The sequence below is a fragment of the Meriones unguiculatus genome, chromosome 10, assembly GCF_030254825.1.
Source record: "Meriones unguiculatus strain TT.TT164.6M chromosome 10, Bangor_MerUng_6.1, whole genome shotgun sequence".
Lineage (NCBI taxonomy): Eukaryota > Metazoa > Chordata > Mammalia > Rodentia > Muridae > Meriones > Meriones unguiculatus.
The window spans coordinates 6,423,441-6,442,488 of NC_083358.1; the positions used below are offsets into that span (position 1 = coordinate 6,423,441).

The 19,048-nt window shown below is 47.0% G+C and overlaps 1 protein-coding gene across 9 annotated transcripts in view; it reads right to left on the bottom strand.

Annotated features, from left to right (window-relative positions):
- Banp (BTG3 associated nuclear protein) overlaps nt 1–19,048 on the bottom strand; it is an 88,384-nt gene that overhangs the window by 65,610 nt on the left and 3,726 nt on the right. For 8 of the 9 annotated variants that reach the window (XM_021631155.2, XM_021631157.2, XM_021631160.2 and 5 more), the window contains exons 2-3: nt 2,375–2,514; nt 153–244 (exon numbers count right to left, since the gene is read on the bottom strand). In XM_021631155.2, coding sequence (XP_021486830.1) covers nt 153–244; nt 2,375–2,444 — 162 coding nt within the window. In that variant the 5' untranslated portion in view covers nt 2,445–2,514. Of the gene's footprint in view, nt 1–152; nt 245–2,358; nt 2,515–19,048 lie in introns of those variants that run through there. The other variant, XM_060391847.1, reaches the window with a different exon arrangement.

A 19,048-nucleotide genomic window follows, 5' to 3' on the forward strand; every position in this document is an offset into this window, starting at 1 on the left:
AGAGGTCACAGCACAGAAGGAGGAAGAGCCTGCCCCTGAATTCCAGAAGGCATGGCTCTGCCACTGCAGGGCTGCAAGATCGGTTCTGCTGTTCTGGATTGTTCTGCTGTTCAAGTTGATGGTAGAAATTTGACACAGTGCACACATGGTACCTTTATAGAGGGATCTTGGCAATTTATTTCTAGTCGCTGGCGTTTCAAAGCAGGCTCATCATCATCTGTCACAACATGATTCTCCAAAACAACTGAAAAGCAACCACAGAGACAAAAACTGGAGTAAGCAGGGTGAGTTCCTCAGGGCTCTTTACCACTGCAGCCAAGCACAGTGCTGGCACCTTAAGACTGATGAGAAACAGCACAAACCACTTCTTTGTTAAAATTCTCAGCCAGACTGAAACAGGGCCCTTTCTCATCCTCTCCTCCTCACCCTCTTAAAAAAAATAAAAAAAAAAATCAGACCACCCAATCAACACTTTCCAGGCCCAGCAGGTGAACACACACCAAGCCTTCATTTGTGACTTCTTCCCTGCTTTATTTAGTATGTGTGCTGGCTACCTCACTGCAAAATCAAAAGTGCCTGACCTGGCCTGAGGTCTTGGGCTAGTGCCAACATGGGGCTGAGAGGCACATATGTACTGACAGCCATAACCCTCTCTGCATGTCACACATGCCCCAAACTAGCACAGCCAACATGCTACATTATGTGGAAGCTGCAGCTGCTCCAGGGCCACTCAAGAGCTGCCACAAGCCGCTCCTGCTGACCCTTAGGCCTGCTTTCAGATAAGCAAGGTAACCCCAATTCCAGCCCCTGCAGTATCATCCAACTCCCCACCTCATTGAAAACTAGGTACAAAATAGTACTAAAGTGATGGTCACAGAGTCAAAGAACAGCAACACCACTGTGACCTCTGCAGACTGCAGTTCTATGCACCTGCGCCATCTAGCCCTTTTCTCTACACAGGAGTAATCATTTTGGTGAAATTTGCTTTTATTTATGTGTATGTATCTATGTGGATGTATGCCGTATGTGTGGAGGTGCCCTCCAAAGCCAGAAGAGGACATCAGATCCCCCTAGAGCTGGAGTTACAGGTGGTTGTGAGCTGTCCAAAATGAGCACAAGCTCGGGTCCTCTGGAAGAGAGGAAGTACCCTCAACTGCTAGCCACTGCTCTGGCCTGGCCCAGGTTAGCTTCACAGAGCTAATAATCTATAATCACATAATTCTGTGTCAGTATTTTTTACTGACCTTTATGCCATGAATGTTTTCATTTAACTAGCTCAGTTTTACTCGAATCTCCTTGCCTAAAATAGGTGACTACTGACTGCCTGTGCATTTCTGCAGCCTCTGTGTGCTCAGTCACAATAGAAAGGACAGACTCTACCATCTACAGGTCTGAGCTTTGTCTCCTCCCTTAACAACACACAGCAGCCCCCCAGGACAATGGCCTTAACTCCTTTTCACAGAAATGAGTGTGTGTGTGTGTGTACTGTATGTGCACACATGAGAACATATTACATGTGTACACAAGCAACAAGTCTGCTATCCTGAGGGCAAAGGCTTTCATAGATGAGGTTCCCCAACAGTCCTGAATCTACGCTCTCACTACTGTAGAGTCTCCTTCAATAGATGCTTAGCTAAGGCTTCAGAGTGGCTGTGCTTTCAAAATCATAAGAAAACAGCTGGCCTCAGCAGAAGATGCAGGGAGGGCGGGCATCGGTTTTCAAGCAGCCAGTCAGTACAGGAGTGAGCTAACGACTTTTCTGGAAAGTGTGTCCACGTCGTACCAGAATGTTGCATGCATGCAGCAACTCTACTTCTGGGAACTGACCCTGCAAAAACATTCACCCAGATGCATGTACAGGGATCTTTCCTACCAGATTCCACACAGAGGAGAAACAATGGGAAGCCTATCACATGGCATCTGGGAGGCCAAGGGACTAGGGCAAGCCTGTGAGGAGAATGCATGGCCTCTGAAGAACAGTGTCACAGTAAGTCTTCATGGCCCAAGCTGCACACAGGAGAAGGTGTGTTGACATGAGAGCCACAGGACCCATGCATGGCAGGAGCAAATCAGAAGGTGTCGTGGAACAGGTGACAAGTCCACAAGTGAAAAGGGTGCTGGGCATGAGCAACTGCACTGCTGGGAACAGACCTGGGGGGACAGACTGGAGGAGTGAAAAGGTGTGTGTGTGTGTGTGTGTGTGTGTGTGTGTGTGTGTGTGTTTAAGCCCTGCTCACATCCTATGATGTGAGTTTCACACAGAGCTAGCATTACTGCTGTGTATCTTTACTGAGTGAACAAAGTGTAGCAGAGTGGCTTTTGATCCTGCAAAGACAGGGAGAGCAGAGGTTCACCTACTGTCTCACAGCTGTACCTGGATGGTCAGGACTCAGGTCTTCCACTGCAATCTGAACCACATCCGCCAGGTCCTGCTCTGACATCATCCAGGGCACGAGAAAAGGGCTCACTGACAAGTAAGAGTCCAGGGGTCACAAGGTACGGGGTTTCTGTCACCTGCAAAACAAATGCCAAGAACCAGAGGGAAAATTAATGGTCATGGTGTGGAACAGATCACTAGCCCTGTGCAGCAAAGGCCTCTTAGAGGTCTGCAAGGGCTTCACTTCTGGGGTTCTACTTGGTTTCTGAACACTCAAAAATGTTCAGAAACATAACTAGCTGCTTTTTTTTTGTTTTGTTTTCCATAAATGGTGGAATGGCCCCAGTTGAAAACCTCACTTCCCCACTCCTCACGCCACTTCTAAACACATCTTCCTGAGCAGGTTTGGAAGTCACAGGTCAAGCCTAGCACCTCCAGTGGGCCCCAGTGGCCTACAGAAGCAGCCTGTCAATCACTGCCTGCTCCCATGGCACCTCGGCCTCCTTGGTGACTATCACATCCCAGAGAACCCGTCATAGCTGTATAGCCCTCCAGACACTCCACTCCAAAAAACTTCCCCTAACAGACCCATCTGTGACTTTCTTCCAGCTCCTGTGACCACCAGAGACCTTATGCTCCAACATGAAAGTGAGAACAGATCCATCAACACAGATCTAAATAAATGGTTAAAAGTTAAGTTACAGAAAGACCAAATTAGGAGAAACTCAAGAGCAAACAAATACAACAGGTCAAGTCTTAACAAAAACAACAGGAAAATAAGAAAGTAAAAATTACTAAAGAGAATGTTCCCTCCCTAGCACCCAAATGACAATTCACAACCATCTTCAACTTCAATTCCAGAGGAATCTGACACCCACTTTCGGCCTCTCGTGGCACAGCATGCACATGATGGACAGGCATACGTGCAGACAAAGTACTAATACACATAATAAAATAACACTATGAGAGAGAAATATGAGCCAATAATCTTATATCTAAACAAAAATCACTGTCAAATCTGAAGGCAACAGATTTTGATCACATACGTTGTCTAGGAATGGCACCCCATGTTCAGGCGTGTTGTAAAATATCTACAAAACTAAAACAACTTCAGAATCAGTAGAAGAGAGCAAATTGGCTGAGGGTGCTGAGCACTGAGAGGAAGGCTGGGAGAGGGAGGAGACATACACACACACCGCTTTCCCTGCACTGACAACAGATGGCTTATAACTGTTTCAAAGGGGGAAAGCACACTACAAAACAAAGTCTGCCCATCTTTCTGTTGCAAGGGGCACTGGGAATCCCTGCTGAGTAGCTGAGTATGTCTTGTTCAACACTGGCTACTCACAGCATCCAAGCCTGCTGAACACTCCTGAGAAGTGGAAAAGCTGACATGAAGATCTCAGAGTGATCAAGTACATATCTGGGTACCACAATCTGAACAGGAAGGCAAACTCGGGTGTGGACGTGTGTTGAATCAGGGCAGAGGCAGCAAAGGAGAAGGGCTCTTCAGCAGGACATGTTCCTGGACCTGGCTACAGTGCTAAAGGGGCAGACCTCACCAGAAGGAAGCCAGGCTCCTTAAAGAAAGGGGTAATTACATAGTCCACGCAAGAAACGCATCCGCAAAGCCCAGACTTGGTAGAACACCTATAAGGTCACTGTGAAGATCACTGGGCTCCCATCTGAAGGAGGCAGCCATCACATTTCAGTTAAGGACACCACAAACAGTGTGAGGCTCACATCTGCAGAACCAACCTGAAGGAGCTACTCTGGGCAACCCTGAAAAAGCTGACAGTCACCAAGTGGAACAGCTGCAGTGGGGGGGAAAAACACTTGACATTCATGAACTTTTTTCCTCACCAGGTCTTTGGGGAAAGAGGGTGTCATGGTCTCTCTTTGCAAGATATGAAATAAGGCAAAAAAAAAAAAAAAAAAGAAGGGGGGTTGTACTGCAACACATTGATTAACACCACAAGTACAAGTCACTACACCCAAACACGCATTTTCGTTTGCATTTTATTTAATCAAAATGTTTTTTAAGAAAAAATTCAAAGCTGGGCGTGGTGGTGCATGCCTGTAATTCAGCACTCAGGGAGGCAGACCTCTGTGAGTTTAAGGCCAGCCTGGTCTACAAAGCAAGTCCAGGACAGCCAAGGCTACACACAGAAACTCGGTCTTGAAAAATGAAAAAAGAAAATTCAAACTGGAGAAGAAAAAAAAAAATACTTGCTACACATAGGCCAATTCTTGTTTTCTTTTTTTGTCCTCCACAGCAATAGGAAAGACCAGTAAACCTATGAAAATGAGCATCAGAAATCAGTCACAAGAAAAGGCCGAAACAGACAGGTCCTGCACCTGCTAGATCACTGCAACATACTACCTGACAAGGCCCCGAGCCCCAGCAGCTCGCAGGGACCTTGCAGTGACACTGGAAGACCTCCCTGGACACAGGAACCTTCCAGCACATACACAGTGTGCAAAGATCCATGCCAAACAGAATGGAAAGGGAGCCCAAGGCAGTGATTTTAGCAGCAGCAGAATAGCTGTGCGGTGGAATGTCATGCACTGTGCAAGGAGTGGCTCTGAGTGTTGCTCTCTGGGAGTAGAAACAGCAGGAAAGGCGAAGGAAGAAGAAAGGACTAGATATGCACAGGATATGCAAGGTCTAGTCAGGGGATGGCCTAGGACCCATGCGAGGAAAGAACATTCTTGTTTTCCTCTTCCTTCCACATTCCACTTCTAAACAGTGATCAGACACACATGTTGACAGTGTCATCCCATGATGACATGGCCATCCCAACTCTGATCAGCACTGCTGTCTTCAACCTCAGTCTCATGACTGTCCGAGTCTGGGATCAGATGCAGCGTCCTTACGTCCCCCTAGGCCTCTATGCCCACACCTCCCCAAGGCCTCTGAGGAGGAACTTGAAGGACAGAGCAGCCACGGCTGAAAAATAGCATACCCTATGCTATAAACCCAGTCTTCTCGCTTCCAAATTGACAAGCAAAGACTACTGGGAGCTAGCTTCAGTTCTGGGCAGAGGCAGCAGTCTTCACCTTCCTAACGCTACCCAGCCAAATACAGCACCAGACTGAAAGCAGTCCAGGGTCTAGCAAATCCAAAGAACTGGAAATGTGCTACAGACCCTTTTCAGGAAAATGCACAGACAGGCAAGTCTTTTAGTTTTCAAGGCTGCAAGGATACTAGAATCACCAGCAAGCCAGCCTCGTACTTCAGGGCAGATGGCTGCCAGACAGACTCACCTTCGCAGCTTCAGCAAGTGCAGCTACAAAGCCTGCCTGGTCCATGGCCCCCAAGCCACGTCCACCCCAGGAGAGCAGTAAATGCTGCACTATACAACATCATTAACTTACTTAAAACAGCAAGGTTTGGGGAGGTTTACTTGATTGCATGGCTTTTATGCATGAACTTCACAAATGACCATGTCTGTCAAAAGGTCAAAAGGTTGGATACTCCTACAAGCCTAAAAGATGCAGAAGCCTCTAGGGACCGTCCTCCAGAGAACCGGCCTGCAGCCTGGGCCTTATCCAGGCCCAAACATGGAAACACATGAAGAGCAATGATCTAGAAGGGACGGGCCAGCTCCTCACATATGTGGAACTAACCCCTGCCCCTCCACCATCTGCTATGGGCAGCCTTGTCAAGCAGTACAATAACCGCCTGGTCTTAAGCTGCTTCCTCTGGCCCTGTAGCCTAGTCACCCCTGCCCCTAACCCACAGATTCCATGAGCAATGCCTGCCTCTCCTAAGGGGCCCACGGAAATAGCTTTTGAATACGCAACCCCAGCATCTTCCTACTTTCTAAAAAGCTCTGCAAGTGGCTTAAGAAAACACTCTGGACTGGACATAAAACCCTGAATTTGGACACTGCTGCCCTCCTAGTTGTTTATCCAAACGCTTCTGTTGCCAGGATAAAAACGTTTAAAATTCTGCTAACAGTGAAGCTTTCAACAGAAAAAAACAGGGCAAGCAGCCCAGAAAACTGAACAGAGAGCCGTGCATGCAGTTGCCATTTTGGCAAGTTAACTTTACCATTTCTCAGAAGGCCTGGGGAGAATCCAGTCCTAATATAATAAAACAGCCGGACTAAGACTAACGTTCAGTAAAGACTCCAACTGCAATTACCATCTAGAGTCCTGGAGCTCCCAGGGTGCACGTGGACAAAGGGCAGTCCACCAAAGTCACAACCCAAGCATCCAGCAGGGACACAGCAAGATGAGGGGTGGCCCCGCCACATGTGAACATGGAAAAATGACTTCATCATGCCACCCCAACATACCACAGAAAGGAGCACCAGCAGAAAGCTCTGGGTCGTGCATAAGAGTACAGGGGTGCCCTCCACAGCGTGTGCATGACTCCCACACCTGTGAGATGTACACAGTTTGGGGTAGAACATTTCAAACCTAACGTGACTCCCTAGGGGAAGGCAGATATGGGGTCTCCTTTCCCTTGGGTTTGCTTTCCACATGACTTATTTATTCCTTACTGCTTGCCTATGACACAGCGTTTCTAGGTCAGTGGAGTTCCGTGCACAGAGTTAGCACAGGCATCAAATCACAAACAGCACCTGAGACTTTTTCCCCAGCACAGAGACTCCAGCCACTGATCCAATAATCTAGTGCTGCCTTCTTTAACCCATCTCACACAGGCCCCACCCCACCTCCTCAAAACTCCTAGACTACCAAGTCACACTTTCTCCACTCACTTTTGCAGAGCTCCCAGACCATCTCGCTTTCCTGCCCTGCTCCCAGGGCTCCCTCCAGAGAGCCAAGTTTTCTGGGGCACTTGGTGAAGTCACTCTACTTCCTTCTTCTTTGCACTGTTTCTGAGCTCCTCTCCTTTGAGTTTCAGCCCTTCCAGGCTGCTCCGGCTCCAGGGCTTCTGGCTTCTCTCCCACAGCGCTCGCCATTGACCACACACACCATCCCTGGCTTCCTGCAGGATGATTCCCCTAGGCCACTGTTGTTCCATCTCTGCCCGCTCCCTATCAACTCCAGAGCAAGGCCCTCTGCTCAATGGCACTGGAGGCCTGTGCTCAGCTTCAAGTCTCTCATGCATCTAGCACACACTGCAGCACTCTCCCAGCACAGGCCTCTAGACAGCTCTCCTTGGATATTAACTCCAGGTACCAAACACAGCCCTTCCCACCATCTCAACTGTTGGCAGTGGCCCATATTACCCAGCTGCTAGCGCCAAAGCCTCATGCGTGGGTGGTTCTTTTATTCCCTCCTACAGACTCTGGCATCACCTAGCACCTGGATTCATGTGCAGCTCCTCAGGGTTCACCACCTTCTTCCTCCTCCAGAGCTCTCAACAGCAGCTCAAAGGCCACATTAGAGACATAAGATTTCCTCAGCTCGTGCTGCAATGGAATGAGGGCAGCTTCTGTGTCCTCAGCAGGTGGCCATACACCAACAGCATCTGTCTTGGGCTCTCTTCCTGGCTCACTCACTAGACCTGTCCAATCACCCCACCTCATAAGGAACAGCCTAGTCTAGGCCCTTCCAACTAGAGAGCTGGTGGCCCCTTGCTCCTTTCCCACATGTTCTTTAGTCCCGGACAGGCTCTTCAGTGATATTAAGTCATAATGGACACCAGCACCCACCTCCCTAGTTCCCTGTCCTGCTTACACGTAGGCAGTTTCCTCTGGCGCGCTCTCTCTCTCTCTCTGATTTATTTGTTTATAGTGTTCTGCCTGCATGTATGCCTACACACCAGAAGAGGGCACCAGATCTTACTAGAGATGGTTGTGAACCACCATGTGGTTGCTGGGAATTGAACTCAGGACCTTTGGATGAACAGCCAGTGCTCTTAACCTCTGAGCTATCTCTCCAGCCCTTACTATATTTCTTAAATATCTGATTTGCTAAGCATCTGCCTCCCATATACTGCTGAACACGGAGTCCCCGGGAAGCATCTGAGCAGCCTGCCCAGAGCCTGGCCCATGCTGGCAAGCAGTATATTTGCCTAAGATGGGTCCGATGAAAGGCACTGTGCTCATGCAAGACACAGATGCCAGTGTGATAGCAGCACTGCCACTGAGAACCCACTGGTTGAGGCGGGCCCCGTTTACACTGAGCTGGTCGGTGCACGGCACACTGTGTGGAAATGTCACACTGTGCCTTGTTAATACATACAGTTGTGCCAGTAACACAAAAGTTAACACTATATTTCAATAAAAGTCAAAGCCAGGCACGGTGGCACACACCTGTAATCCCAGCACTAGGGAGGCGGAGGCAGGCAGATCTCTGTAAGTCTGAGGCCAGCCTGGTCTACATGGCAAGTTCCAGGTAAGCTGGGGCTACATTATGAGATTTTGTCTCAAACACACACAGTACATTAAATTAAAAACTATGGACTAAGGTCTTCAAAGCCCTTGTGTCTATGCTCTGATCTCCACAGGACTGAACTATAGTTAATTGCATAAACTCAACTGCTTAATTATATGTGAGTGACAAACTAGCTATCAATACTAACCAGTCAGCTCCCTGTCATGAGTCAGCAATGTAGCACAAATATATTTTTAAATTTTCAATATTTACAGCATGAGAGAAAACTAAAAGTATTAATATAGGAATTTTTTTTTAAATATAGGAATTTTTTAAAGCTATTTTGGGGAAGCTGAGATGGAAGGACAAATTCAAGCCTACTGTGCTAGAAGTAAGCCTAGTCAGGGTAATTTAATAAAACCCTGTCTCTCTAGGTGGTGTTGGCACACGCCTTTAATCCCAGCACTCAGGAGGCAGAGGCAGGCAGATCTCTGAGTTCCAGGGCAGCCTGGTCTACAGAGTGAGTTCCAAAACAGCTAGGGCTACACGGAGAAACCCTGTCTCAAAAAACAAAACAGAACAAAAAAGCCTGTCTCAAATTAAAGAGAGGTATGGGAGTGTGGCTCAGTGGTAGCGTATGGGTCTGGTCTTCGCACGGGATGGGACAGAGGGGACAAACAACACTGTTTAAAGCTTCACTTTAGGGGTGAAGGTTAAAAAAGGAAACACTACAGACTATCAGCTCTCATGACATGAAAAAACAAAGGCAGCAAGAGAGAGAAAATGACTGAACAAAGGCGCACTGTGTTCCAGCACATTCTCCAACAGGACTTTCCCGGTCACGGCACGAACCACATCATGCAGGATGTTCAGACAAATGGCCTCTTTCCCACCAGCTTTGAGGACAGGCATCTCAGAGCTGTTTCTTACATCAAGCCTTTCCAGGAGCCTTCACGCTACATCTGGCTTGGTGGGGTTATTTCCACAGGAAGCAAGGCAAGGCAGCCAGACACACTGCCCTGGGCTGGAATGACAGGCCAGTCTCCAGATGCCTGTCCAGCAGTGGGTCTAACAAGCCCACTGCACATGTCACCAGTGAAAGCCTAGCGTGCTCCTGACATGTCTGGAAGGGGCTGTGGAAAGCATCTATGGCTTATCCGGCCTCACTTTATAGAAGATAAAAATATGCTTCACTGTTAGCAAAAGCCAAAAAGCCAGCCCTTAGTGAGTACAAGCGAGGAATGTAGGCAGGACATGCTATGTACAGAAGGTGCTCTCAGAACCACCACAGGAGTAGAAAGAACGGCTTCTGGGCCCAAAATTCCCAGTGTCCCCAGCATATTGCTTTGCTCTAGAGATTTCAGGATTCATGAGAGTTGGAATGTCAAGTCCACAGTACCAGAAAAATTATCACACAGTGGTACACACTTTTGATTCTAGTGCTTGGGATGCAGCAACAGGTGGATCTCTGAGGTCAAGGTCAGACTGGCCAACCTACATAGCAAATTCCAGGTTGCCTAGACTACATATATAATGACTGTCTCAAAAATAAGTTAAATTAAATATAAATATAATCAGTTAGTTCCTGTCAACTTAAAGCAGTAACAAATTGGTACTCAAGTCTCCAGGAACATGGAAACTGTTGGAGTATCAAAGATTACCCCAGTCTTTTCAGGACACAAGAGCATTAACAAATAAAATCTAAAAGCCAGGAGGTCAGCAACAGGATCCATTTTTTTATTAACTAAGGCACATGGGAAGGTTCAGCTTACTTCTTGCCCTAAATCATATCTGGGGTGAAGTACAAAAAAGAATGAGATGGGGGCTGAGGAGTGGGGAGTGCCTGCTGTGCACATTCCAGGGACTGAGTTTGGATCCTCAGCACCACAGAAAGGCCCTGAGGGCTGCTGAGGCAGAGGTAGATCCAGAGCTTACTTTGCCTGCCAGTCTAACAAAACTCCAGGTTCAGAGACAAACACTGGCTCAAAAAACAAGGTAGAGTGACAGATACCCAGTATTTATCTCTGCCATTTCATACATGTGCACATGTGTGGACATTCCTGGACACTTACAGACACACACCTCTCTCGACCCCTCTCTTACACACACACACACACACACGACAGACAGAATGAATGAAACAAGTTAGAAAATGGCAATCAGTCCATAAATAATGGTCAGATATGAGGAAAACAGAGAAGGCAAGAAATACTTGTTCCAGGAGTCCTGTCCTACCCTTGGAAAAATCATTTTTCTTTATGATAAAACCTCTAAAAATGTATCAAGTTAAAACTAGGAAAGAGCAAACCTGAGGTCAGGCTCCTCAGGCACCCCCTAGGTTGATGCTTGATTAAATGTGACATGTTTTCATACCTCCCCATTCACAAATAGCTCCTTACGCAAGTCCACATGTGCAGGAAGGATAAATGGCCATAGGAAGGCCCACCCAAAGACCCGCCCTCAACCAGAACACAACGGGGCAATAGGCAGTGGACCACAGGCCAGATGTGTGATGATGCCAGACAGCCTTCTGGACACACAGGAACAGCTAAAGACTATTCCAAGAAAGCCAAATATCTTCTGGGCAGTGGTAGCACATGCCTTTAATCCCAGTTCTTGGGTGGGAGGCGGAGGCGGAGGTGGAGGCAGAGGCGGAGGCAGAGGCAGGCAGATCTCTGTGAATTCCAGGCCAGCCTGGTCTATAGAGTAAGTTCTAGGACAGCCAGGGGCTACACAGAAAAAAACTGTCTAAAAAAGAAAAGAAAAAGAACGAACGAAAGCCAAATACCAGGGCAGATATGGTGGTTCATCACGGCAAGCAGGTAGCAGAGATAGTCAGACCTCTGTGAATTTTGAAGTCAGCGTGGTCTACATAGCAAGTTTCAGCCCAACCAAAGCCACATAATGAGACCTTGTCTCAAAATAAACGGGTAAAAGAGAGACAAAAAGAAATCTAAACAGACAGAAGGATCAGCTTAGTGTGCCGGCAGTCAGGCCCTGAGTACAACACTCACAGGCATAACCCCAGTGCGGGGTGAAAAGGCTGGCTTGCTGGGAGGCAGCAGTTCTGACTTTTGGGGTTAGGGTCTCCTCCAACACCTTAAAATCAGTGAGGCCAAAGAGCTATATGACGTGTTGGGTTTTTTGGTTTGGTTTTTGTTTTTTTGAGACCCAGTGTCTCTGCACAGCCCTGGCTGTCCTGGACTCACTTTGTACACCAGGCTGGCCTCCAATTCACTGAGATCAGCCTGTCTCTGCCTCCCCTGGTGCTGGGATCACAGACGTGTGCCACCACTCCCCACTGTGTTGTTTGTTTTTAAGTAATAGTTACTGAAAACTTTTTTTCAAGACAAAAAGAAATCTAACAGTTTTTCTGTATAGCCCTGGCTATCCTCAAACTCACTCTGTAGAACAGGCTGGCCTTTAACTCAGAGATCCACCTGCCTCTGCAATACTCTGCCTCCTGAGTATTGGGATTAAGGGTAAGCACTACCAACACTCAACTGAAACTTTATTTTTCATTTATATTAACATACAAAATATTTTTTTAATGAAAAAGAGCTACAATTTCCAAAATAACAAAAACTTAATGAGAAGTAGCACTGGCTTGTCCTTTTACAGACTTGCTACCTGCCAGGCTACAGTTAAATTCTGCAGACTCTACTCATAGGCTGGCAGGACAGCTAGCTCTGGATGAAGCCCCTGACTTCAGCCAGCCTCATGGGGAGACACAGCTCGAAATAGAAGAGTAGTTCAAAAGCCTCTGCACAGTTATGGATACACTCATTTGCGGTGACCCTAAAACTCAGCACTTGCTTTAGTTCTTGAAGTTTGGCTGCAGCCAGAGCCTGAAACCACACTGGGAACTTTGCACCTGATTCCTCAAAACCCACTGCTCTGTTCTGCTTGCCCAGTGGGTTTCTAAGCCAAGCGTAAGCTTTCATCCATCATTCAGAAAATCCTGCTCACTATGATATACTCAGCCTACAGATGCCATTCATGACATACGACGATACTAAACACTATGCCAGGCAGTCAGGCAGTCTTATAATCCCAGCACTGAGTAGGAAGATTCCCAAGGTTAGCTTGGGCTATGTAGTGAACCGTATCTCCAAATAAATAAGCAAAGCCTCGTATGTGTTCATGTTAGCACTGACTCCTCTTAAAGGTGCTGTTGGGCTCACTGAAGCAGTAAATACAGCTTCCTAAAAATTCCAATCCCACTTGACAACTCAATTCCTATTACTAACAACAGACTTCTTTAGCACAACAGGCTTTGTACATTCTTTGTACATTTATACAAGAAAAACCATGTTGGTCAGGCTTTATTTCATGGTGTGGACGTCCATGAGAAAGCAGCTAGTCCAGCTCACAGCTTCCATTACTGCAGAGGGCTATCCTGGGAGCAATCCCATTTCATCCATCCATATTATCAGTGTTAAGATGAGGTTTTAAAACGGAAACTTAGAAAAGTAATGGCTTTACTGAGACATTTAGAACAATCTTTTTTAAAAACGTATTTATTTTTATTCTTTAATTGTGTTTGTGCATGTGGGAATATGTACATGGGTGCAGATACCCTCAGAGACCAGAAGCATCACATCTCCTGGAACTGGAGTTACAGCTGTCAGCAGCCAGACCCAGATGATGAGAACTGGCCTGGCATCTCTGGAAGGGCAGCAAGTGCTCTTCATCACTGAGCCATCTCTCCAGCCCATCAAGGACATTCTTGGGTAAAAACATGTTATTTGATGTTCCACTGCCTTGCAGAGAGCACAAGAACACAGCATGGTGCCAGAGACCTGACCTGTGTTCAAGCACCAGCAACCTCACCACCAATTCTGTGCTATGAGTCCCAATGCTGACACAGAAAGAGATCATCTCTCATCATCCCTTTGGTCCCACAGACCCCCTGAGAAGGTGTTCCAGATGTCCCAGAGGATGTGGGTCACCCTCTGGTAACCACAGCACTGGAGGCTTGCAGAACGGGCGTTAGGCCAACCTCCATCTCTGCCTCTTTTCTCTTGCGCTTTATCTAGCACTTTACCTTGTCTAGGCTGCAGTACGAAAGTGTCCATCCCAAAACCTCAAGCCAAGCTTTCCTGACTCACCATTTGCTCTCCCCAACTGCTTGGGGGGAGGGGGCGCATTCCCCAGCTCCTCAGGCACGAAGCCTGCAGGACCTGGTCAGTCACTCTGGGCCTGCTCCCTTCAACATCCCTGGGGTGTCCTCCTCCTGCTGGCTCCTCCCAGCATCCCTTCTCTGCTCGCACTTGTCACCCGCGTGCATCAACTGCCAAGAACCCTGGTTCCGACAAGTCATGTCTCCATGGCACACACGGATGGTGGACTTGGTGAGCCTCCCAAACCATGCGTAACTGAGCAGGAATTGTACCTGTCGGCTGCTTCTGTACTGTTTTTCCCACCCGGTCCATTCCAGCTCCTTCAAAGGCTCCGTCCATCCACACCATTAACCTTCCCCAGCTCTCCTCCAGCCCTTCTAGTTGGCCTACCTAGGACCTCAGTCTGTTTCTCACGCATAGACTCTATAGGGGCAACATAGTGACAAGCTGGGGGTCCTAGGCCAGCTCTACCTCCATCTGTTTCTGTGCAACCCATGAGTCAAAGGTTGACCTTACATTTTAAAATAGAAGAAATTTTTAAAGAACTACTGTACTTCAGGATATAAATATTCGATGAAATTTCAGCCCCCATATATGGTTTCATTGGATCACACAGTATCCACTTTGTCTACACTATCTGCTGCTTCTGCCACACAGCACACCAAGAGCTGCTGGGCTGCACTAGACCGCCTGCACCTAACCTGCAGCAGACAAAGGGTATTTGCGCAACTGACTCACCAACAGGAGGGCCTATTGCAAGGTTATCAGTCACATTTCCAGAGATTATGAACGACCTGGACTGATGAACAGACCACAGCACATACTTTAATGTAAAGCGTTGCTTTTAGGATTTTAAACCCCATGACCGGGACCAAGGAAAATGCTGCTTGATGGCTACTACCTGCATCTCCTTAACTGAGAACAGAGCCACCTCCACACACTTCAAATGTGGCCTACAAGGCCCAACCTGCACATTCATCTCTACTACATAAGCCAACATCCCAGACACTAATACCAACCTGGACCATACCAGCCATGCTCTTCTACTGTGTACTCTGTTAATGCTGGCCCACTAAGCTGAGGCCAGACCGAAGCAAACTCAAAGATCTGACCAGAATGCTGGGCCAAGGCTTTAGTCCCAGCACCCAGCACTCTAGAGGCAGAGGCAGACAGAGATTAGACTGGGCTACCTAGTGAGAACACTGTCTTTATTTAAAAAAAAAAAAAAAAAAAAAAAAAAAGTTTGAAGTCATTTTAGTTTTCAATTTATTTTCCCATTAAAATGTCTAAACCCTTGAGCTCAAAAATAACAGGACCAGATCTGAGAAGCTCAAATGAGGAAAATGTACACAGTACATACATAAGGGCAAGAAACTCTAGCTTGCAGAACCCATCTCAATAGTAGTGTCTTCCTTAAGCCAGAACACACCCCATGCCAGGACCTGTGTATAAAATGCCACTGACACTCCAATGCATGGCAATGGTCTCAAGTAGTGGACCAGGACACATCCCCTCCCTGCTTTACAGAAGAGTAGGGTATCCTGGAGCAAGTACACCCCAGGGCACCTCACCTACAAAGCCTTCACAGTTCTCAACTCCATCTCAGAAGCACCAGGCATCTGGATGTGGTACTCCAGTGACTAGGTGAAGGAAGATAACGAGAACACTTGTCATCAATTTCAGCTGTGGTAGCAACATAAGAGTAAGAAACTGCTTCTCTTTAAAGCAATTGCCAAGAATAACTTCTTTTTGAAGAAAACCTGTTGGATGTATTAAAAAGAATTGCTTAGGGTTATCAAGATGGCTCAGCACATAAAGGCACTTGCCACAAAACCTGAACTGCCAGAGTTCCATAATCTAAACCCACATGATGGGGGGGGGGAACTCTTGGAAGTTACTCTCTGACCTCCATCCACACACATGTGCACACATATTCAGAGTTAAAATCTGAAAAATAACTTAAGAGCTATGTATGTGGTGCATGTCTTTAATCCCAGAACTAGGACGCTAAGACAGGAGGGCCAACTTGATCTTTACAGTGAGTTCTAGGCTGGCCAGGGATACACACAGCAAGACTTTCTTCTAATAAAATAAGACACCTAAGAAAACAGATCCATTTGACTTTCTGCCCTGGGGAACATTTTGGGTTGTTTTATTTTTTTCTTCACCTTAATCTTTAGGATGAACAAATGCATAAACTACTTAGACTATGCATGAACAGTCCAGCGCTGAGCTTTAGGGGCTCCCCAGAAGCCACTCTACTCTGCCCAACAGGAAAGTGGGTACTAGAGTCCGGGCTCCTCCACCTTTTAATCAATCTAACAGAGGACACGGAGAGACCACACTCTCAGTTCGTGTCAGTCACCCTACACTTGTACTTAACAGCCAGCTTGGACAGACCCTGTGGCCTCTGCTACCAGCCTCCCCTCAGTCTTCCCAGAACTCAAAAGGAAATGGCTATGCCAAGTGGTATGGCCAATAATAAATGTATACTTTGCATTTTTCTGAGCTTCTATTCTGTAGAATATAGACCTCACCTAATGTAGTATTATACAAGGTATAGCAAAAAACTAGGAAAACCACATACATACATACACACACACACAGGAATTCCACACAGAATCTTTTTGCAACTAAGAACACTACTGGGATAATCAGTGAGCTGTAAGAATCTAGTGTTTTAGCAGGAGAAATTAAAATCTCCTGGTGTAATAACTACACTGAGGTTGTTTGTAGAGGAGAATGTCCATGTTTTCAGGAATTGTTACTTAAGTATAGGTTTAAGGGACACGATAACACAAGTAAACCTGTCTTCTCTGAGAGAACTGACACCTGAAAACACAGAAACTACACAACCCTTTTCTGGGATTATTTAAAACAATTATTCAAGCCCTGTTCCTGTTGAAAAGAGCTTGAGCTTTTTAAACTAACTACAAAAAACTGTGATGGAAAATGGTGGTCTCCAGGTCTTAAGTAACGAGAAAGTGTGGTCCTGGATTTGAGGTGATAGGAAAGGTTGGTCCCCAGGTCTGTAGGTGATTATGAGCCACATTCTGAAAGGCTGTTACTGATGCATTCATCTTTCCAAAATAAACTATAATCCCTGACGTACATGAGGGTGCCTGAGACAGCAGCTGTCTCCTGATATTTGCTGCCCAATTCAGCAGGATAAAGCCTGGACCAGAAGCACCTGGACCAGCCGTTGTAACTGGCAGCAGACGGCCAGCGGCCCGAGTATGATGCGCAAGAGCACAATGGAGGGCACCTGTGCCAAATGCTCTCACCTGCCACACCACTCTCACCCCAGCCTGCGTCCAGCTCTTATCACTACTTAGTGGGAGAGCACAGGCCCCACACCCCTCACCCCCAAAGAGTGACACTGTCCACCTCTAGAGTGAGTGTAGACACAGCTTCCTGGGAAATATACACATCCAACTTCTGCTCTGCAAAGTGACGGTAACCAGTGCGGACAGACCACAAAGCCAGACACAATTTCTTATCTGCCCATAACTCAAAGATCCCAGGCTTTGAGTCAGGGATTTAATGACACTTCAAACTACTAGGAGCCTGAGAAATAGAAGGATACTAGCACACCTCTAAAGGGGCGACCCTCTAAAGAGCAGGGCTCTTCCAGCTCCTCTTCAACTTCCTATTACAAGGATCCCTGATGGAGATGAGAAAAAAAATGTGTTTCCATGAGGTGATCCTTCACCCTTGTGATCTTAGAAGCCAAGAGCAAGTGGGACTGAATGGGTGACTGACAACTGCCTGTGGGCCCAGTAGCAGTGGCTTCCATCCCTGAACTCCTTCCTCTTCCTGCTTCCTCCTTTATATGGCATTTTAGACAAATGTGAGTTATGGAATTCTGAAACACATTGTAAATATTAAACCCTTACTTTCAAAAAAATGGGAATAATCTGAATCCCACAGATCTTTAATCCCATGAAATTTCAAACCTGGAAGGGTAATCACAGTCACACATCTCTTCACAAGGACAGACTTTGGGAGCTATCGCCCTTGACTTTACTGGTTTTATAGACTTCAGTGAGCATGTTTACAGAACTCTGAGATCAGGAGTGGCATTGCCTTGTCATTGGCTGAAACGTGGAACATGACCAAGAGTGCAAGCTGACCAACAGTTACAATGTTCAACTGGTAACAGGTCACACAGCCTAAAATCCACCCCGAGTCCACAAAGGCTGAGTTACAGATATCTTCAGAGATGCATCCAAAGCACAGAAGATGATCTGCACCAATGATCTCCATTCTAAGCCATCCCTGGCTCTGGCCAGTGCATAAGCTGACCTCAGGAGGTGGCTGTTCCCATCTTGGAAACCCACAGCCCACAGGAACTTCAAGGCAGCCAAATTCCTTCCCTGGGTCTGTTGGCAAGATGAAGATGCCTTGGTTTTTGGCTGTGTTCAAAGGAACCCAGTTTGTGGCAGCAGGGTGTACACACACCAAGGTTTCACTTCTGGTTCTATCCAAACCCATTTCCATCTTAAGGCAAAGGCAAACAGGCTGCAGCTCCTCTCACAGAAGTGGCATTACTGACAGATCAGCACGGGACCTGTCCAGACTTCATCGTTCTACTCACTGTTCCCAGCCCTCCCCAACACTCGCTTTCTAGCACTGTTTATCCTCAACTTTTGAGACAAGGTCTTCCTACATAGCCCTGGATGACCTGGAACTCACTATGTAGACCAGAGGCCTCCAAATTAAGAGACAGACCTGCCTCTTCCTCATGAGTTCCAGGATCACCACACAGGTGGTCACTACTGCATATATTCTCCATCACAGCTTTCAACTTTTTCAGGGACATGCTGAACCCGTTTCCGCCTTTTCACCTCTCCAGCCTCCCTTACCAGACTTCATTCTTCCAAAGCTCACTACTGTATGACATCAACCATGTAGGTGCTCTCTCTAGAGCACTCCATCATTGCCTATCACCAATATGAGGCTCCTTTTGGGGAAGTAGATCTGTCTGCTCCACCATAAGCTATGCATATGTAATCCTACTGGGCAGTTCTTGACTGTGAAGATACGAAAGGTGCAAAGAAGTTCATTCAAGATAGTAATCCAATCCAATGTTTTGGGAATGTTTCATCCTCCTTAATGGTGGCTCCATGCTCTGAAGGTACCAACTCCTCCAGCAGGTTCCAGTGTCAGTTCCAAGCCCCACTCTAAGACTACCTCCATCGGTGCGGGACAGTGCCAGTGTGACTGTCTAGATCTGCCCTTGAGAACTAAGGAC